Source organism: Gymnoscopelus braueri (genome assembly GCF_963280865.1).
Source record: "Gymnoscopelus braueri genome assembly, chromosome: 10".
NCBI lineage: Eukaryota > Metazoa > Chordata > Actinopteri > Myctophiformes > Myctophidae > Gymnoscopelus > Gymnoscopelus braueri.
In genome coordinates, this window is record NC_137611.1 from 17,642,012 (window position 1) to 17,664,208 (window position 22,197).

General features: G+C 41.2%; 2 protein-coding genes across 2 annotated transcripts in view; one reads left to right on the forward strand and one right to left on the reverse strand.

The window, feature by feature from the left end:
• The window catches only part of emilin2a (elastin microfibril interfacer 2a), a 22,753-nt gene extending 17,917 nt beyond the window's left edge, over positions 1 to 4,836 (forward strand). Inside the window, exons 6-9 of the mRNA XM_080440128.1 lie at positions 146 to 193; positions 1,386 to 1,448; positions 2,080 to 2,220; positions 3,338 to 4,836. Of these exons, the coding sequence (XP_080296254.1) occupies positions 146 to 193; positions 1,386 to 1,448; positions 2,080 to 2,220; positions 3,338 to 3,675 (590 nt within the window). The 3' untranslated portion in view covers positions 3,676 to 4,836. The remainder of the gene's footprint in view (positions 1 to 145; positions 194 to 1,385; positions 1,449 to 2,079; positions 2,221 to 3,337) is intronic.
• lpin2 (lipin 2) overlaps positions 4,692 to 22,197 on the reverse strand; it is a gene marked incomplete at its 5' end in the record, with an annotated part of 27,192 nt that continues 9,686 nt past the window's right edge. Inside the window, 14 exons of the mRNA XM_080439743.1 lie at positions 4,692 to 8,284; positions 9,712 to 9,815; positions 10,692 to 10,806; positions 11,538 to 11,690; positions 12,694 to 12,780; positions 14,560 to 14,708; positions 15,759 to 15,906; positions 16,996 to 17,078; positions 17,388 to 17,480; positions 18,041 to 18,110; positions 18,213 to 18,306; positions 19,056 to 19,261; positions 19,525 to 19,624; positions 21,685 to 22,084. Of these exons, the coding sequence (XP_080295869.1) occupies positions 8,140 to 8,284; positions 9,712 to 9,815; positions 10,692 to 10,806; positions 11,538 to 11,690; positions 12,694 to 12,780; positions 14,560 to 14,708; positions 15,759 to 15,906; positions 16,996 to 17,078; positions 17,388 to 17,480; positions 18,041 to 18,110; positions 18,213 to 18,306; positions 19,056 to 19,261; positions 19,525 to 19,624; positions 21,685 to 22,084 (1,947 nt within the window). The 3' untranslated portion in view covers positions 4,692 to 8,139. The remainder of the gene's footprint in view (positions 8,285 to 9,711; positions 9,816 to 10,691; positions 10,807 to 11,537; positions 11,691 to 12,693; positions 12,781 to 14,559; positions 14,709 to 15,758; positions 15,907 to 16,995; positions 17,079 to 17,387; positions 17,481 to 18,040; positions 18,111 to 18,212; positions 18,307 to 19,055; positions 19,262 to 19,524; positions 19,625 to 21,684; positions 22,085 to 22,197) is intronic.

Here is a 22,197-nt window from a genome sequence, read left to right on the forward strand (position 1 = left end):
GGCAACAGTATTGTTCCGCTGTTGTTCGTCCAATACTCAGCTGAACTCTTATCGAATTTCTTCTGCCAGGTGGCACAATACATGTCAAATAAAATGTGTTTATGTTTGTCATCATTTCACGTTATCCATTTCCTTCATTTTACAGGGTATCCTCCTGTGCAGCCCGTGTCTCTCAGATCCAAGATCATCCCAGGTGCCAATTTTATTTTCTCGAGTTAAATCAATAGTGCACACTGCACAGGGTCTTTCATTCTCGTTCATTGTCAAACTGTAATGCTGCTAACGCGTGGCACTAGGAGATGGTTAAAGACCGGGGGCATTTGGTTAGGCAGATTGGGTGCATTTGGTTTGGCAGATTAGGTGCATTTGGTCAGGCAGATGGGTGCATTTTGTTAGGCAGATTGGGTACAAATTGGGTGCATTTGGTTAGGCAGATCATGTGGAGTGGGAGGTTATAGAACAAGTAACTGGTGCAAGAGGAGGTATCTGCAGGTTTGACCTTGTAAAGGCAGTGGTTCTCAACCTTTTCAGGACGCGACCCCCCAAAAAAATCATATTTGAACTGGGGGACCCCCCACCCTGACAAGCACTTGGATAGGAGTTGAGGCATTCCATTTTGTTTGACTCTAGATAAATATTGTGAAAATAGCCGATCTACAAGCTCACAATTGTGAAAATAGCTGATCCACAGCTATTTTCACAATTTCTGCCCCTTTCTTATATTATTTGACAATTTGGCCAATGTTTGACGGATTTTTTTTGGCAGTTTTTATAGTATAGTGTGTTGATTACTTTTGATACAGTAATGGTCTTTTTTCATTTAATTTCCCCCTTTTTCCCTTCTTTTATTTTAAGATATTAAAAAGGTCTTAAAAGTCCTTAAATTGTCACTTTACTGTCATCTTACACCCCCCCCCCCCATCATGTGGGACCCACAGGTTGAGAACCACTGTTGTAAGGCACTGCCATTTATGTCCGGGACCCCTATATACACTGTAAAATCCTCAGAGTTAATTTAACTCTGAGAGTGCACAAATGCATCCATTCGTACACCTCTCTGAGTTACAGACCCATACGTGTCCATTTACTACCTAACTATCCAGGTGACCCCCTGCAGCCTCCTGAAGGACCGCTGGGGGGGTCCCCGGACCCGACATTTAGAACCAGTGCTGTAAAAGAATGTCTTGTTTTTCACACAGATGTTAAACGTGTTATACTGCATGTCCTCCATGACATGATGCCAGAGAATGTGGGTTGTAACTTGTAAATACTGCATGAATGAAACACCCTTTAAAAATAGAGGTGTTATCATTACGGTGGCACCACGTAGGGCAGCTTGTGAGGTAAAAAATTAAAAAGTAACACTTCTCCATTTGTGCCATTAGTTCCCGCTGCAGCTAAAGTCTCATGGAACCCGACGTTGCATCACGTCCCAATGCCGTCTCCAGGTGAATCATCTCGCTGAATATTTAATCAATGAAAACAGGCATGCAAACAGTCCAGAGGTGCAAAAGGTGACAACATGTTGGTTTTTTTCAGATCAGGTGTCACACAATTGCCCTATTTGGATTCAAAACGTCTTTTGTAGCTGAAAAGCTACAAGTTTGCCTGTCTGGAAAAGTATTAATAAGAGCTTGTGACTAAATAAGTACTACATTGGATCTGTCTTATTTTTACATTTTGGACATGTTTCCACCCGACAGCGACAACAATCCACAGTTATTGCTATGAATTATGTTTATAGTTGTTCAAGAAATAATCTAAAAGGAGTATTGTGCAGTATTTTTAAAAAGAGACTCCTTAACCCATTTAGACCTGAGGCCGATTTCATTAAAAAAAAACGTCCTTCCTGTTGCTATACACATAGCAACATCTAAAATGACACAGATGCTTTCCCGGTTTTAAAGGTATAACAATTGTATAGGCTTTCCCGCTCTTAATGGGTTAAAATTAGAAACCTATGTCGGTTTGTCCTGATTCTAAGATCACAAGTTATTTCCTGTAAATACTTAATATTTAATGTTCCTTTGACCATGCATGTTATAATTATTCCTATATTCTCTGCACTGTGTGTTGTAGTATCAGTGGACAACAGTGCACTGGCAGATCCATTTTCATTCTCCGTTGGCCTTACCCAGCAACCCTTCTCTGGAGACTTTGGAACCGTCCGCTTCAACAGAATTCTTGTCAATGATGGCGGACACTACAATGCACACACAGGTACACATCACAAAGATACAGGCCTAGTCACATTGCCAAGTAATCTGTGGGTTGTATTTACAGTGTGGCCAATCGATAGATCGATAAATAGATAGATAATAGATATAGATCTATCTATCTGTCTGTGACAGTAGTGGAGGTACATCTGTGGCCTACTGGCAGTGTGCACAAGAAATGTCATTCTGGTCGGTACAGCGGTTTGTGAGATTAAAGGGATATTTCACTTAAAAAAAAAAAAAAAAAACATTTTATCATCTACTCAGGCTTTTGGGAGCACCCCGGACTGTTTTTTTAAGTTGCTTAATTCAGTATTTAGATATTTGATATTCATTTTATCAGACACGATCCCTTCCAATACAAACCCATAGTAACTTCAAACAACATTTTTAACATGTTAGATTCATCAAAAACACCTGTCCTTGGTTCTGGTGACAACTTCAAATCTGTCTGGGGGGCTCACAAAAGCCGAAAAGTAGACGAAAAAAAATGTGTCTGGATTTTTTGGAAAGTGAAATATCCCTTTAACTCCAGACACACAGATAAGCCAACGCTCTTAGAGATGGCTGGACTCCTGCAGAGCTATGGCGTGAAGTCAAACTAGTGAAGAGCATTAAAGTTGGGTTGAAGTTGAAAATCTATTCATGCAACAAAACAAAAAAGAAAGAAAAAAAACAGCACACAGCATAGTTACACCAGCCCTGTTCTTGTGAAGAACATTTGTTGTTATTGGCGAGGTATTTATATTGCAATTTTTTGGCCAAATGAGGTGTAGATCATCGCCACATGTAGTGTAGCTTCACCACAGAACAATGATTGTTTTTTGTTCGCATACTGCACACAGTAACTCATGTGCCATCGAGCTAAAGTTGGACAGGACGCCACGATGTTATTAGACTCTAGTCTTAATCATTAACTACTTTGATCATTATGTATGTAGAAGAAATGTGCAAGGAATATGGTCAAATCATTGGATACAACCTATCGATACATTTAAGTATTTGTCAAACCTAAAACTTGCAGCATGATTGAATGTAGGGTCCTATATTAAATTAAATTAAATCAATCCTTCCCAGAGCCAGTCTTGCTCAAGCTGATGCCATTCTTCCCCTCACAACAGGGATATTCACAGTACCGATGGAGGGACGCTACCTGATCTCAGGCCTGCTGACCGCTAAGCATGGTGACCGTGTGGAGGCTGTATTGTCTGTGTCAAACCGCAGTGTCCAGAGGTTGCGGAGCTCGGCGGGACCAGCAGCCAATCAGCCCATGGGTCCGGCTGGGGGTTCTACCTGTGGCTGCGGAGGGTCCACGTCCTTCAGCCTGATTCTGTCCTTGAAGAAGGGAGACCGCGTCAGCCTGGTCAGGACCGGAGGCCAGCTCGCCATCGCCGAGTCCAGAGAGATCCTCTCCACTTTTAGCGCCATCTTCCTCTATGCACCGCAGGCCAACAGATAGCGCTGCACCCACCCACAACAAAAGACTGGGATGTTCCCATGCAATTAGACTGGAGACGTGGAAAAAGCCATGTTATTGACTGATGTGCTATAGGTCCATGTGTAGTAGCACAGTTGTGCTGTCAATGCAGCAGCTTTACAATACAGATGAGGACCGTGTTTTTTCTGATCATAGAGGAAATATTTATTTGCCGTTTCAAGATCACTTGGCCATTTCCAGGAATTTGACCAAAGGAGCAATATTTGCCTAGATCAAAAAGCTATATTTTGTCACTGTGTATCTATTTGAATTGTTAATAATCAATTTGCCATTTGTACTGTACCTATTGTACTATAATTGAATGTCTGGTGTAAAATTAACGTTAAATTAACGTTTATAAGATTTTATCAATTTTTATACTATAACAAAAACATCAGTATAATGTCAAGTATTATTAACAGAACATGAAACTTCATATTCTCTTGAATCTGATGGCCACAAATAAATAGTTTAATGTAAATAATTTTATAACAGGGTTATGTTAATATTCCAAGGTAGACAGTGACAGTTTCTGAAACTGTACTGACGGAGTCATGATCAGTGGTCAGACTCAAAGCATTTTTGGGTGTGGACGAACAAGAAGTTCCCTTTCTCTCCCTCGCTCCTTAGAGACTAGTAAACACTCCAGCTGTGCTGTAATTGCCAAACAAGCACCAGGGTGTATGTTTCCCAATACTGTGATCTCCATGTCAACCTCAAAAGAGTCTTATTTTGAATGAACACTCATCAGCTGATATATTGTGCCATGCCATCATTTTAACTTTATTCGTTCTAAAGAATGAACTATAACAAATTGTTAATGACTTGAGGGGACTTGTTTGAACCTGACCAAGTAAGTACCAAAACAGTTCTAAAAACAAGCAATTGGGCTTCTGGCCCCTTGCCTGTGGTCATGGCTGAACTTGTGGGACTTGGATCTTATGACTTGGATCAAAGTGGGAGAGAAATACTTTTACTAATAGGTCTGGAAGAGTAAAATGCATTCAGTTAGAAACTTTATTAAACACAAACATGACCAGAAGCTACACTTTTGTTAGCTTAATTGGCCTATATATTCTTTTTCCGTATAATGGATTTTGTTCTGTAAACATATTTTAAACCACATTTCCATACAAATCAATACAGCATATGCACAAGGTAGTGGTCACACGCAATCAAACAGCAAGCCTTACCTCTGAATGGAACAAAACAAATATATTCTCACAAAAGATTATACATCGCGTAAGAAATGAGTAATAAAACAAAACAAAAAAAGGCATTTACAGAATATAGGTGAAGTTCAGCATATGGTATTTCGAAAAAGCAGTTGTATCAGAACAAACAATATCTATTACAGTATACCACATGTCCCAGAATCGTATTAGATGAAGTGTGAACTTTCCACACAAGATGTATTACTTTCATAGAAAGAATGAAATTGCTGTCATTAATTATGCTATAAGAAAGAGAGATTTTACTTCACCAACTTCAAAGAGCACAAACAAACAATATCAAAGCAAAAAAAAGATTTTCTTTTTTCTTAACACAAACCAACAGCTTAGCTACAGAATGAATGCCCATATAAAAAATAACAATTAAATTATGCCAAATAATGATTTGATATCGACTATCTGGTTGAACGAGTGAGTAGCTGTTGTCATAAAACTGTTGTGCTTCCGATTTCTGATTAAATGGTCTCCTCTAAGCTCATTTGCTGTATGGCCATTAGTAAAAAAAAAAGAGTCCTGGTACGTACTGTGCTACAGGCATGGCTGAAATCTAATGGGATTTCTTAACAGAATGCCATTATCTGCCTCAGAAGTCTTTCCTATGACAAACTGATGGACATGCATGGAATACTTCAAAGTGCTTCCTGCACATGCACAAGCCTTTCCTGTTTATTTAGACATCCGAGCAACACCCACCATCTCTTCCTCTAGCCAGTATACCACTCGTATCGTATTACACACATACATATACATTCAGACTTTCATACATACAATACAATTCGTCTCAACTTCATGCCTGATGTATACTTAGCTGCACATGGGTGTCGCTCAAAGAAAATAACAGATCTACATTCTCACAGCGCGACACATTGTGAGTTAATTAAAATGCTATTTTCGGTGTGCGACATGGTGCACAACCAAGAATAAATCAGGCATTACTTCCAAGCCTAGTATTCACACAAGCCATGTAACTGAAGAAATAAAATACAAATGTGAAAATGGCACGGCAGTTGCAAACAGGTGAGGGTAAATGCCTTCATTTTCCCTATGTCCCCTCCATCTTTGCCAATGGGGTGGTCTATGGACTCATTGGTCTTTCTCTATAAAAAGGTACCAAGTCCTCTTGTCTTGACATTTTACATCTAAATATTTCAGAATTACATATTTGTCGGTTGTGTTAGGTCACAACCACCCCAGGAGGTAAAACTACATTTCAGTGTGGTATAATTGCATGTAGTTTGAGGTCTACTGTCTCCAGAGAGACGTTTTAGTGTGTGGTCTTGTGAGTGGGTGTAGAGGTGTGTGGAGGTGAGTGAATCATTCTACATCTCTGGGGTGCAGCTGAGAAAGTGCGTTGGATAAGGCATGGCCAAGCAGCTGGGGAGGGAAACATAGGACTTGAAGTGTATCTGACCTTCACCCCAAGAGCAGCACTGTTAGCGATCAGCACACACACACACACACACACACACACACACACACACACGAAATATCTTGCAGGGATTCTAAGCATGACCTCACAGAGGGAAACCCTTCAGTTTAAACACTCAGCATTGTTACCGTGCATTTGCTCTCCTTTTTCCACACAATGACAAAGCCATGGCTACAGTTTTCCTGGGTTTGCCAACTCCAAGGAATGTATTTGTTTATGAAACTTTCGTTGCACTGACTGAGGCCTGCAGGTCACTATGAAACAGGATAAGGAATACGTGATAAAACACCCAGACAAAGTTCTTAGTAATTGGTCCAGATGGGCTATTCTGGGAACCTAAGTTACTGTAGGTGCATGTCAACCAGCAACCGACCACGCCAAAAAAATCACAAGCATTACTACACTGCACCAGCCATCTATTACTTGTCAAACAAGCAAAGACAGAAGTGCAATGGAAATCAATAACTTAAACCAATAACATCAATTATGATAAATAATTACTGCATTCTCAAAAGAAAACGGTATAATCCTACATAAATTTAAAGGACAGCACAAAATACCGTTTAGCCACTTTTTCTTTTTTTAGGAACATATTTAACTGTGCATCCAAATACATACTGGCAAAGAGTGTCTCAGGCAAACTTTAAGTATTACCCATAACAGCTTTGGAATATTCAAATACCCCAAACCTATCCAGATTAAGTGGCCATTTTAGGGCTACAGTGTAGATTGATGTGCACGTCAGCAGCTTACTGACTTGAATCCAACACAAAGACATATCGCCAGAGAGTTAAGGATAAAAAAAAAGAAATGCACACACCACTCCAATAACAAAAAAAATGCCTGCCCAGATTTCTGGGCCAGTTGGAGTAAAGGTAAGACACTAGCTTTGTTTTCCATCTACAGGCAACAATGGTTGCTGAATCCCTAAAATTAGTAGCTGCTTTATCCACGTTAACCCTGGTGTTCCTGTTTTGGGGAAAATAAAATCAGTTTATCTGTATTATTCTTATATAAGCTTTCCTTTCAAACTAGCTGGCAAAGTAGTTACATTTTGCAGCCAGGACAAAAACAAAACAAAACAAAAACCTGTATTTGGCTAGAAGCTTATGTTAGTTTCCTACCCACATTCCAAATAATCAAATACAGTGTCCTTCACTTCCTCAGCAGTTAGCTTAGCATGACATTGTTCAGGGTGATATGTAGGAAGCATAAGAACTTAAAGCCTGATTTATGCTTCTGTAACAAAATGTCCCATCTTCAACTGACAAAAGTGTCCTTTCAGTTGAAAACAAAAACAAACAAAAAGTGTTCGCTTTGTCGCCCAAGCATGAATCAGGCTTAAAGCCAAATTTATACTTACAGAAAATAACACGATAATAACTTAAGAGTGGCCCCAGATGAGACATCTTCATGTTTCTCTGCCTGGGGTTTGGTGCGTTTAAAGTACTGGAAGTTGACAGTGCTGGCTTGGGTCTGGGACAGCTGTACTGTAGGAGGAGAGACAATTTCATTCCACACTCCGTCTGGGATGGGACTTTTTTCTTTTCAGTATTTCAGTGGGTTTCCTGGACACTCGTCTCAATGCGATTCCTAAAGAGTGACGACCGTTTTCCTCCTTATTCGTGTCCCTGGTCGCATCCCTGTCACTCCTCCAGCTGAAGTCTAACAGCAGGGCTGCAAATGTCACATTCCGTTTATAAAGTATGTGTAGGTTCTCTGTGTGTGTGTGTGTGTGTGTGTGTGTGTGTGTGTGTGTGTGTGTGTGTGTGTGTCTGGGTTGTATCAGAGCAGTTCGTCAGGGTTGAAGTCAGGTATGGGCTGTCTCCAGTAACAGAAAGAGCTATACTCTGGCATGATGAAGGCCTCGTTCTGCTCTTTACTTAGCAGCGGGAAAACGTGCTCCACAAGCTCACTCAGCCTGCTGTAACTATGACAGGAAGAGAGAGAGAGAGAGAGAGAGAGAGAGAGAGAGAGATGCAATCAGAACCTCAATGATCCACTACAGAGACACAGCCTGCGGTCAGTCATATCAACAGTGTTTTATGATACTGCACTACATTGTTCACTTTACCACCCTTACTGAAGCCATTTAATCTGCCTGCACTAATTCTATGTACAAATTAAATTACACACACATTTGTATCATCTTTATTCACACCGTTTAGAAAAGCTGAGAGTGCAAGAATGACACTGCCTGCAGTGTTGCTACTTGTGTTGCATTGCTTGCGGGTGACAATAAACAGGGTATCAGCAGGAATCATTTATCTTTTCAGCAAGTTTCTGACGATTACTACTGATTGCCAAGTACTCTTTTGTTCATGATGATGCGATGCCATGCGATCATGATGATCTTTTGTTCAAGTAAGTTTCATATATTGTCAAATGTCATTATTTTTCCACTATCTGTTTCACCAACACATGAGGGAGCACTTGTTTTTCTACCCGACTAACACGAGCAGGTGGCGGCCCAATTCTCGCCACTTGTGGGTGTAGACTACTCGATCCATGTACATAATCTGTCCTTAGCTAAAAAGACTAAGAGGTACAATGAATTACACCTGAACTCCCAAAGATGGAATGAGAGAATGATATCGGTTTACCAACCATTGTACACCATATGTAAAAGCTCTGGCAGAGGTGCATGTTATTTCTGAAATAATGAGGTGGGTAAATGTCGCCTACCCTCCACTACACCCTGCCTGTCTAGACACCGCCTGGCCTCGTCAATGTTTGACTCGAACGTAACCAAATAGTCACATTCATTTGCTTGTGGAAAAATGCACAAACTAAATCATAGGGAAGAGTGTGAAGGGTTGAAAAATCTTAATTTTCTAATAAAACTGTCTAGGCTAGAAATTTGTATTTCAGACTTTCTAATACTCTTTAAAGCCTTAACATTGGCCAAAATTGATTTCATACTTTTTAACCACATGAACCCTTGCTTGCGTCCCTATTTTTGCGAGAACACTGGACGAAAATACCAGATCTACAACGTCACATTGAGATGCGCTGTGAGCTGTAGATGGGCTATTATTTACGACAAAGGAAAAGGAGCAGACCTCGTTTAAAGCCCCGGGGGACTGCGGTCAACCAAGTATATAGGGCTTAAGTGGTTAAGACTTATTAATAACCCAATGAAACCCTGATAAATACTTGATCTTACTGTACTTTACACTGACATTCAACCATCCCTAGCTAGTACAGGTAGAAGCAAGTCTCTCCCAAGAAACACAAGTCAAGGCTAAGCCTTGACTTGTGGGTCTCAGTTTGACGTGTGGATGGAGTCGATAGATGACGTGTGGATGGAGTCGATAGATGACGTGTGGATGAAGTCGGTAGATGTGTGACACTTACGAGGACTTGTTGCCCTTGGTCTGCTCCTGAATCAGCTCTCCCTTGGGGTTGACTGTGAAGATCCTGCACTCAGGGACTCCCACCTCCTTATAGGCAAACACATCCTGGACAGGGAGACACAAGGGTTAAAGGCATACAAAAATAAAATAAAAAAAAGAAGGGGGAGATTTGCGCTTCTTTGGAAAGAATCACATTAGTCACACCTACGTATGCAGTGGTACAGACTAACATTAACCACGGGTTTCCTGTTTGTGCTCCGCCTGATGTGAGTAATGGTGAAATTACTAGACTATACGTCTTAGCTGGTGAGTGCAAAGCCAAGTGTGTATGTGTATGTGTGTGTGTGTGTGTGCGTGTGTGCGTTGGGGGTTACTGGCTCCCTCCTGGGTTCCAACAGGGTGTTGGTGTTTTTGCAGCTGAAGATGAGACAGCGTACCCAGCTTGAGCTCCCTACCACAGATGAGGCCACATGGGGCCAGAATCCATCAATGACCTCAGCCTGGGTCCAGCCTAAAGCCCATTTCATACTGTACGATGTTTGTGTTTAATATTATTGGTAATCAATGTGTCATGTTTGTTGAACTAGTACACCCAGGGAGCAGGATTTTCTGAAATGATTAGATCACTCTCAGGCATGACTATTTTTAAGCATGTAAAGCGAGATTTAAAAGTGTTCATTGAGAGCCACTTATTTTGGGGAAAATTTAACAAAAGGAGAGGACACATGAATTGTGTGCCTCAAGAAAGTGCATTTCATCTTTTTAGCACCAGGGTGGCTAATGTTTAAATTATTTAAACTTGTCGCAGCAACAGATACGGAGCTTCAGGCAGGCTTTCAATAACCATACAGCAATACCAGTCTCCTTCAACAGGGATTGCTACAAGCATTTGCTAAAGCTATCAGTTATAAATAAATAAATAAAACAAAACAGAGGACACATGGCCCAAAGTCTCATGCCTTCATACAGGTATTGACTCACATTAGTTCTATTCCCGAAGGCAGCGTAGAACGGGTGTTTGTTATGCTGGAACAGGTTCTTGATGTCCGTAAGGCATTCGATCTTAAAGATCTCGGGTTTCTTCTCAATGACTTCCCTGCAAGCAAGCAGACAATTCGATTAGAGCAACACCACGCCATGTGAGCTAATCCCCCTCACCCCCTCTCTGACTATTTCAAGTTAGTTTGACTTGATAATGACTTGGCAAAAGATGCAGCGGTATCAGTCTGTCTTACTGGTTGTAAGATAAATAATATCAAAACATCTCAGAATGAACAAGAGGTTTGAGCCCTGGGTTTAAAAAAAGGATCCGAGCTTATAACGCTGGAACAGGGAGATGTTTAAAATGAGAATGAGTTCTGAGAGTGAGGAGGATTTGGGTTTTGGGGTGCTGAAATTCAGAGCCATCTGAGGTTAGAATACCGACTTGAAGGATCAAGAACATAGTTTAACATGCTGAAAACGTCCGATGTTCAAATAAAATCCTGAGTGCGTAAGAGTGGACCCAAATGGATTGCGGGTCCTTTTGGGTCCACTTTTACACTTAAACCCTAAAGGTCCTTACACACCGGGGCGATTTTTTTCATGCGAATAATATGTTTTTTTTTAAAACCTTATAAAGTCAATGCAAGCTTCCACACCAGTTTCGCGGAGCGAAAAAAGCGTCTTTTAATTATTCGGAACGAGTCCGAATTTTGCGTATATTCGCATATTCGCCGGTGTGTAACCGCCTTAAGTGTTAAATTAACACTTAGGGTTTCACTGTGTGTGCCTTAGCAATGGTAGGACTTGATGATTTCAGACAGCATTGACAGGGAAATACTGTACCTGTGGAAAGCAGAGAAGAGGCTGCTGGGGGACAGCATAAGCGGGCCTCTGGGAAGGATAGTGCCCTCGTCATTAACCCATTGCAGGTAGCCACGTGTCATCTGTGCCATGCCGATGGCTCGCGCAGAGCAGTATAAGAACTTGTAGCCGTTCCTGCCAAAGGGAAAAGCAATGCTCATTAGGCGCCGGTCACGTCATGGACTTCCTTAATGAAAGCAAAGAATAGCAATCGCCCATGGAGTGTGTCATAGGTCAGTGAAGTAAAGTCACTACCAATGGAGTTCATGAGCTAATTGGAGGCAGTATCAGAACATTTACTATTACAGTTAAAAGGATCCCTGGCTAATAAGCCTTATGTGCCTTAAAACATTATAATTGCCCTCTATAACAAAAAATAAAAATAAAAAACACCTTAAATATTGTATTCATTGTAGAAATAGTTAATATTTTACTCAAGGGGGGGAACGTCGCAAGTTGATGATGTCATTTGTCCATGTGTGGTCCAGCCCTATGGAATGCATGTTCTACCTAAAAAACTACTTCATACTTCCGAAGGATATGTCTTTAATAGCACATGCATAGGGCTGGACGACACATGGACAAATGACATAATCAACTAAAATATTAACTATAACTATTTCTAAAATAATATTTTACACCTTAATATTTAAGGTGTTTTGAATGTTTTATTTTAGTTATAGAGGGCAAATATAATGTATTAATGCATATAAGGATCCTTTTAAAATAACCTATTTACTAATGCTATTTTTATAATGTTTTCTGAAAGACAAGTACAAGATTCTTCAACTGAGAAACCACAAATTTAAGGTCCCAAAATAATTCACATAAAAGAAAATAAGAATTACTGCCACCTGGATTTTTTTTTATCATCTTATTTGTTGTTGTCTCTGTTGTTTGTTTTTGTTGTTTTGTTTTGTTTTTTTCTTACAAAGTTCTTGATAGCTATACAAAGTATAGGCATAATAAGCTAAGGCTTCAGCCTACACTTTTTTGGTCTATGTTACTATGACAACTAATGAAGGCGTTTATTGAAATGCTTTTAAATTGACCAAAATAAACTACTACTACTACTACTACTACTACTACATAAACAGTATATAAAAATCAACATCTAGCAGTGTTTGTCTGCACGTACTCGGCTACTGAGTGGTAGAGCTTGGCAATCCCCTGGTGGGTCCAGTCTTTCCCCAGCTGTGGCAGGATCTGTCCAAACACATCTGACCTGAAAAAATACACAGATATGCAAAACACATGACCGACTGGACAATAGGGATCTTCCCGATTCCTTGCCACCTCTCCGATGTACCTCTCAGCGTGTGTGAAAGTCTTAAGTCACAGAGGAAATGGAGAAACAGAGGGAGTTCGTGAGGAGGATGAAGGAAATGAAATCAAGCTTAGAAGTAGACTCTGGCCCGTTCCCCGGCTGGTCCCTCAAAACAACTGGAAGACACTAATTATTTCCCCACAGGGCTTTTTTCAGTCACTCCCTATGGTGATATCTTGAATTTTATGGACTAACTTTTAATGTACCCACAGTACAAAAGCCATAATATGCACACCACTGTGCTTAAATCAAATTAAAAACAAGCAAGAGAACTACTACGATACCCAGCATCCCCAAGTGCATCAGCTGCTCTGTCGTGCAGTAATACTGTATGTCCTTTATTATTTTCTTCGTCAGATTACTTCCACATTCCGTACGTCTTGACAACCAATAAATTAATCAGATTTATTTACAAGCACACAGCGATAGACAAGAGACAGACAGACAGACAATCAATGTGGAAATAATCTGACGTGACATCAGCAGGTCGGAGCAGATACGCTGTAGTTACCTCAAAGCTCTCGTTCTAAAAAAATATCAGTTTAGTATGGAAATGCTCAGAATATTTACAGTTTGGTGGAAATATACTGTATATATATAAAACATTGGATAGTGTTGCCAAACTATATAAGCTAATTAGGGCCAAATAGCATAGGCTTACAATGGAGATCATTCCCCCGAGAAGCGGAGTGGCTTTGGCAGTGACGCATTTGCCGGTCTGAGCCATTGACGCCCTTTTTTTTTCTCTTTTTCTGAAATGTGGCGTATCAGGTGTACGTCACCAAACTGGGCAGGACGACTAAGCTCTATGGTAGTACTCGCTGTTCAAAGGATGTCACAAAACGTCAAAAACGTCTGGCCGTTTCAGGTGAAATAGACAACATTATGAAATCCCTGCTCTTAATGAGGATAGTTCCTCTGTCGGGGGCAAGACTATGCCTCAACCTTCAGCTTAGGCTGTGGAAGCTCACACTCACACTGAAATGTAAATGACCTCATTATGGAGCCTGTGCTTCTCACCATGCTTTCCAAAAGACAGCTACTCATCACACACACACACACACACGCACGCGTACACGCACACGCACAGGGTTCACCAGGATAATAAGCAGCAGTCAACCTTGGTCCGTTTGATGTTGTTCATCCATAAGCGTCACAGAGTGGGTGTCAGGAGACAGCACAGCGGACATTGACTTGGCGAGGCCAAAGGCAAGACATGACTATAAAAAGCTTCTTAAGTCATGTAAACGCTGTGGTATGTGATTCGCTTTTTTCATTTAAAGGGCTTGTAGGTGCGTTCTTTTGTCAACTCGATCGTAAAAGTGGACAGGATGTTCTGTCTGAGAAGGAGAATAATGATGAAGAATTGATTTGTGAGAATGTATAGAAAAAAATGTCTCAGTGTTAAATCAAATACTTATTTCAGTGTGTGAGCAACATATTGGCTTTAAGAACACAAATAATATCACTGCGCTGTGCCCGTGCCAGCACTGGCGTTCATATCTTCATATGTACTCTGGGATTTCTATTCATAAAAGCGGCTCCTAGAACAGAATGTGATGATCCGAGGCTAATTAGATTTGTGCGTCATAAGGATATATTAAATGATCGGATTGCCAGACAAGTATTTCTTGAACAATGCCTCTGTAAAGGTTTCCATTTTGGAGCAGCACGTACTTGGTGATGGTGCCGTCGATGTCGGAGATTATGACCTTGTCGTCCCAGTTCCACAGGTAGATGGTGCCCTCACAGCGGCACGTGCCCTGGTACTGTGTGGTGATGCTGAACGTCACATCATTGGGCCCTTCCTTCAGCTTCAGACTGGTCTGGTGGAGGAAGAAACAGAGTTTTATTTATCACACATACACATATGTTCTGAGGCATGCATGTGCACATAGAGGCATGCAACTGTCTCTTGTTATTGGCTATTCGCACATTCATGCACACGTGCAAGCACCCCTTCACATCCCCCTCCACGCACGAACAAACCCATTTACACATATACACACACCTTGTCAAACCTCGACAGTGACTATGGCTGTAAGTCAGTTTTAGGAGTCACACCGTACAAGGTAGCACTCTTCCAATATGTGTTTTATGGTAGGATTAGTATGCAAATGGTTTTGGAGCCACCTACAGACTTGTATTGGAATGAACACCAGGTCAGAGTTATCTGGCCAGCAGAGGGTGCTCCAATATACCAAACAGACCAAACACCCATCAATATCATAGGGACATGTTTAGCCTGCCTATGTAATCTGAGGACAAAATAAAACATGTATGCCAAAACCACGTCCATGCCAGTCAGACAACCTTTACCCCCAGAGGAAGTTCACTTAATCCAGTTTCCTTCCTAAAAGCCGGCATCAAATTACAATTCATAATGGAATAATAATAATAATAATAGAACTACTAGGAAATTAGCCAACTGACAGCTTCACATACAAAAGAGATAAGAGGGAAAAATAAATGACACACTGGGTAGTACCAATGATGAAATTACAGAATAAACCATTCATGTTTGGGATTATAATATACACTCAGATTGGACTCACTTATATCATTTTGACAATTCAAATACATTTTTTATAAAATGTTCTGCTTTTTATTTAAACATTTCTTGTAATCTCATTCAAAAAGATGGTTTTGTCCTCCAACAATTACATCAAGTTTAAATAATATAACACAGTATAAAAAAACTTTCTTACATGGATATGTGACACTCTAAAATAACCCTTTCTTGGCAGCCCTTCAGAAACAAATTCTATCTTGTTTCCATCTATCTTAGAGGGGTTAAGTGTTCAAGTACACATGGTAGTACAGTCACAAAGGTTACTGAATGATGATTCAGATGACTACGGTCTATTATTACTCACTATCTGATCGGAGGAGAGACGCAGTGACTTCCTGTAGGCGTGTGGGCTTGGATGGCTGGGAGCCTCTAGCGGCTGCAGTCGCTCCTGACAGGACACAGCGCTCACCTCCTGGTCGCCCTCATCACTGGACGAGTCAGTTGGCTTAGGCCTGCAGATGTGCACCAGTTCTCACATGGTCAGGTACATTAACACTCAAGCTATGCATTTTTCACTTGCAGAAATACTATACTAACTACTGTTAGTATACTGTCCTTTTTTGACTTTTCAGTTATTATTGTATGTGTTAAGTGTGCCACTCATCCAAGGCTACCCCCCCCCCCCCCATACACAGTGGATGACTAGATCGAGTCAATGAAATCCATAGTGGAAATGCAAACTTTTCTCGGAGAGTACTTAAAGTAGCAATGAAAAGGAATAATGGAAATCTAAAGTGTAAAAATTATTTTTAAGCTTAACTAGTGGAAACTGAGGCAATTTACATAAAACATTTTAGGTTAATGTCTTCACAAAATGTTTTTGGTTGTTCTACTTGTATGCCAATGATATACATGCTATTGTACCATTCCCAAAACTTGAAACTGGAAATGTTTAATTGACATTCCTTCAATATAAGTTCTATATAAATGTATGTGATTGAGCCATGGTTCTTATAAACCAGGAGATTTATAAGCCTGTGTTGTTTTACGCAGCCTCGATAAGAGTTCAAAATGTCACTGGCATTGACTTACTGTTACTGTACAAGTGTCAATAACCCTGGGTATATGGGTGTGGTGTGACTTACGGCACTGTTTCATGGCATAATTACAGGATGTTCATGGGTCTTTTTTGTTTGTAAATCTTTGTTAAAAGTAATCAAACATAGGTTTAAATAATATTAGTCCATCAAATTTAAGAAAATAAAAATAAATTTGAATTAATAGACAGTGTGGGGGAAAGCTTGAAATTAAATAATGACTGCTAAGGGATTGCTATAATTGCGTGCAGTGTTGCACAGCGAAAATAAGAATAGGTTACATACAACAAGGTTACAACATGTCACGCTGCGATGCGTTGTAACCTTGTGAGTTTGTAGATCAGCCATTTGGTGCGCAACACCACTTCTTATAATATGCTAAATATGTAGTTGTGGCGAGGTGAGGTGGGGTGGTCCTTGAGAATTGTTCAAATAGTGGTCCAGAGCTAAAATAAAATAAAAATATTTATTTATTTAAAGAAAGGCTGAGAACCATTGACTTACGGCATGACAAGGCTGTCCTGAGACATAGAGGCTCCACCCTCCCCCAGGCCAGACTCTTCCTTAGTTTCCAGCTTGGATTCCGACTGGTTTAGAGAAGAGGAAGACAAAGCATGTCAGATCACAACAGGTGTGTTCCAGTTAAGTAGGGGGAAATTCAGGCCGTTGCACTTTTCCTCCCCAATTGTTCTAATGCTTAATTTATGCTCCGTCGTACGACGGTGTATAAATCAGCTTAAAACGGTGTCATCTTATCGCAAATCTTTGGTCTTACCTAAAGACCAAACGCTTAAATGAGGCATAACAACAGAAGGCTGAACTCCAGATATTGACTTGTCAGTTTTTGTGGTTTGGTGTTTCTTGTTCCTGTTCATATAGGCCTCTACTCTGCCTACCTGCTTGATTGTACTATCCGCCCTCTTTCTCCAGAACCACCAGCGTCCTGACTTCTTTGGCAGTTTCTCCTTCACCCAGGCTTCTTCTGTAGCCTACAAAACATACAAAAAGTCCAAGAACAGTGTTGTTAACACACAGGTTTTCAATGTGGGGGCTACGGCTCCCAGGGGGGCCAATTGCTCAAGCTCACAACACATTGCAATGTGATGCGTTGCGAGCTTGTTATTGGCTATTTTCACGGTCCAACACACACAGTAAGGATGTGCGACCGTGCCTTTGCTGTGTTGGCACCGAAGTTGTGGAACAAACTTCCCTAACCATTAAGTCTGCCTCCACCTTAGGGACGTCTAAAGTTAAGATAGTTTTTTGTTTCCTTTGTTTCCTCTGTGACTATTTTTCTCTTTCCTCTGGCTGTGCCCCAGGCCAGTGTAATAGCTGGATGGGGGGCGCATTACAGATACAGAACATAATATAACCTATGACCTATTTTCTTTTCTTTTTTTAAGCCATTTCACAATATTGTTGGGGGGGGATGGGGTCGCAGCCAGAGGCTATGGCTACGTGGGGTCCTTTGAATGGAAAAGTTTGGGAACCCCTGTGTTAATACAGTATCAAAACACACTGGGTTTTAAGTGTTAAGTAATGGAGTTACCTTTGGTAAATTCTTCTGAAATGCTTGCAGGCTTAGAATCAACGGAGCAGCAAGGGTCCAGTTATAGTATCTGAGGACAATAAACATGTTGGGAGGTCAAATAAAAACAACACACTTATAATCAAATCCTTCTAGTGTATTTTGTACCACTGACAAGAAAAAGCCAATTTACCTGTTTCCTATCTTTACTACCAGATTGGGATTATCTATGATTGCTGGATTTTCAGCAAATTCATGATAGGTGATGAGATGCTCCGTGAATTTTTCTGTGAATAGGACAGCAGAGACAGAAAGACAGAAGGGAGAACAACTGCAACGTTAAACAACTGTTGTTTAAAGCACTTGTTTTCAACGTAGGGTCTGAGGACCCCCAGGGGTCCTGGAGAGGGTTTCAGGCCAGGGGATCCCTACGGGTTTTGATAGTTAGGATAAGGAACCAAACAGGCCTGTAAGGGTCCGTTTGGTTCCATTCATATACACTCAGAGTTAAATTACAACTCAGGCTTTTACAGTGTTGGTTGTCCCAGAGATAAAAAAATCATAATGTTGGTTGTCTCAGAGATACAAATCGTATGAAATGGGGTTCCGTGGGCTAATTCTTAACAAACTGGAGGTCCTTCAAATTTAAATGTTGAGAATCGCAGGGCTTTCAACCACCAAATCAGCGACTGGTGGCTTCTGAAGTACATTACAGACTGTTTAACTAGGGAAACTATGCAACTGCCTTCACTAGTTAATAGCCAAAGCAGCTAATTTAAGTAGACTAACTGCACAAGCCAGAGCTGTGAACTTTACCTGTACGTGGATGGTAACGTAATGCCAATTTTCGCCCTGCACACAAGTACACAGTAAAATCTTCACACTTACTCTCAAGGGTTAAATTAACATTTCACTGTGTACCAATTTCACTTCAGAGTACAGAATAAACTTTATTGTCACCGTCACGTCACTGGTTTACAAGTGTAAAGAAGTGGGTGAAATGTGTTGGTTTATAGAAGTGCTATTGCTGGTTCACCTTTGGATATTTCTGCGTTGTCGCTGAGGCCCCCGCAGAGCGAGAGGGTGACGTCAGGGAGGTCACTGGCCGAGTCAGACAGACACTCTGTGCCGCTGTCGGCTGCCGCGCTGCCTACCGACTGCGGTGACTGCGACCCAGAGTGCATCTCAGAGTCCATCCAGTGTTTAGCAGCCACCTCAGCCACCTCAGAAACCTCAGACTCACTGGAGCAACAGATCAAAACAGTCCATGTAATCAATACAATACATGCTCAATTTAACTGTGTGCCATTGTTACGTGCTTAGAATAGTGTTATTTGAGACAAGAAATCAGAATTCATTATTTCTGTAAAATAGTATTTTGGTATTTGAACAGTGTATGTCCTTTTCTGAATATTACTTTAGCTATTGTTTAGGCCTACATGTGTTTTATTCAATCAATTTTGATAGCCGATGATGACTTTTTAAGCATTAAATCTCTCCCTTACCTCTTAGGAAAATAACGTGCAGCAACATCAGGTTCAAGTACATTAAGGTCATCCAGGTAAATGTCCTCTGGACCCTGGTGCTGGCTCCTCTTTGGGACACCTGCATGCATCCAGGGAAAACGTTTAACATCACAACAGAAAAACAACAACTATAAGTTAACCCATTAAAACCGGGAAAGCATCCGTGTCATTTTAGATTTCTTTGCATATTCAAAAATAGCAGATATACAAGTTCATAGCGTGTCACTTCGTGCCACGCTATGAACTTCTAGATCTGCCATTTTTGAAAAATCGTTAAAGTTTTAAACCTTTGAATATATATATATATATTTTTTTTAAGCTTTCATTTTTAACTCAGATCTTCTGGGGGTCACTCCCTGGAACAAAATATTTTGAGATGGGGGTCCGCAGCCAAATACATATCATTTTGGGGGTCCTTGACATGAAAAAGTTTTGAGCACCAATTCGGATTTAGAATAATTTTTTCGAGCCTCATTCTTAACACATCGACCGCCAGAGGTTAATCTCATAATGTACTCACCAGTGCCAAGGTGTTTTTGTTGTTTTTTTGTTTTTTTCATGTCGCCATAGATCTTGTTAAAATCCTTAAGATTGAGCTCTACACGGTCTGTTTACATCCGCGAGATCTCCCTGTATCTCCCAGTGAAGATCGCGTGTCAAACGGGGCATCCATGTTTGAGTTAGAGCGGATTACGTTAAACAGTGAAATGCGAGGAGAAAAAACTACAGGAAGAGAATTGAGTTTCAGTTTCGTCTGTAGAATGGGAGCGGGCGTGATCTTCAAAACCGGATCCCAAATAATTCTATTTCCTGTCATCAAACCGGAAACGGAAGTGGATCAAAAAAATTCCGAAAGTGCACCCGGACCGCGCATGCGCGAAAAGACCGCAGCCCGTAGGACTACGGGCTCGGCGCTTAACCGTTGGATTTAACGGCCCGTAGAACTACGGGCCCGGCGGTAAATGTGTTAATGGGTTGTTTTTTCGTCAAACCAAGCTGCAATCCAGAATTAATTTGAATGAATAAAACATTATTGTAATCAATCTGTATGTAAGAGTATTTTACTGCAATATAACTAGCACACCGGCAGTGGTTGGAGGTGCTTTTCCCTACAAGTAGGACACCTTGTGTAGTAGTGCTGCCTGAAGAGTGAAGACCATAGCGCAATATCTCCTCTGACAAAGCCTTATTGGCAGAGCACTAGAAATGTTGTCTTTTGAGAGGGAGACCCAGTTTCGAATCTCAGGTAGGACATTAACACATCGACCGCCAGAGGTTAATGTCATAATGTACTCACCAGTGCCAAGGTGTTTTTGTTGTTTTTTTGTTTTTTTCATGTCGCCATAGATCTTGTTAAAATCCTTAAGATTGAGATTGAGCCGGTCTGTTTACATCCGCGAGATCTCCCTGTATCTCCCAGTGAAGATCGCGTGTCAAACGGGGCATCCATGTTGTAGTTAGAGCGGATTACGTTAAACAGTGAAATGCGAGGAGAAAAAACTACAGGAAGAGAATTGAGTTTCAGTTTCGTCTGTAGAACGAGGGCGGACGTGATCGTCAAAACCGGATCCCAAATAATTCCGTTTCCGGTCATCAAACCGGAAACGGAAGTGGATCAAAAAAATTCCGAAAGTGCACCCGGACCGCGCATGCGCGAAAAGACCGTGGACCGTAGGGCTACGGTCTCGGCGCTTAACAGTTGGATTTAACGGACCGTAGGACTACGTTCTTGGCGGTTAATGTGTTAAAGTTATGGATTGAAGCTTTAACCCGTTAAGAGCGGGAAAGCATCTGTGTCATTTTAGATTTTAGCTAAAAATAATTATTTTCTACTTCGGCTATTCAAAAATAGCCACGCTACAAGCTTGTAGATCTGATATTTATGAAAAACTATTTTAACTCAAATCTTTGCTTCTGGGGGTCCCTGGAACAAAACATTTTGAGATGGGGGTCCGCGGACAAATACATATAATTTTGGGGGTCCTTGACATGAAAAAGTTTGAGAACTATAGCAACATTTAGAAGACATTTGTAGAACCGGCCGCAGGTCTTAATGGGTAAACGTTTTATTATTCTTTTATCCACTGTATTTCCTCCCCCAACAGAACAGTACAGATTCAAATAGAAAATGGACAGCACCTTTCTTTTTGGACGGCGAGTCACTCTTGGAGCAGGCGTCACCCATGTCTGTGGTCCCGTGAGCAGAAGCGGCGAGGCCGTCTGTCGGGGTCGAGGTGGTCATATTGGAGAGCAGAACATCCAGGGGCTCCGAGGGGGTAACGGGACTGAGGGATGTTATGGAGCTGTCAGGTGTCTGATACGCGCCGATAGGTCCAGTATTGACAGGGGTGCGTGGTTCAGGTTTGACGATGGTACACACCGGGCTGGCATCTTCACCCATGATGGGGTCCTCCATGTCGTCGCCCTCGTTCTCCATGGCCTCGGAACTGAGGATGACGCGGAAGTGGGTGCTCTCTGACGGGGTGATCATTATAGGGGTGATCAGTTTTGGCGGCTCGTGTCTCTCCTTCTTGGGGACCTGGAGGCAGCGCATTGGGTACAGGCAAAATGATTACATTTAGACTTGATATTATTTAGCTGACGCTCTTATGCTGTGCCATTTACTGTACAACAAGGGGACCCATAGCAGTG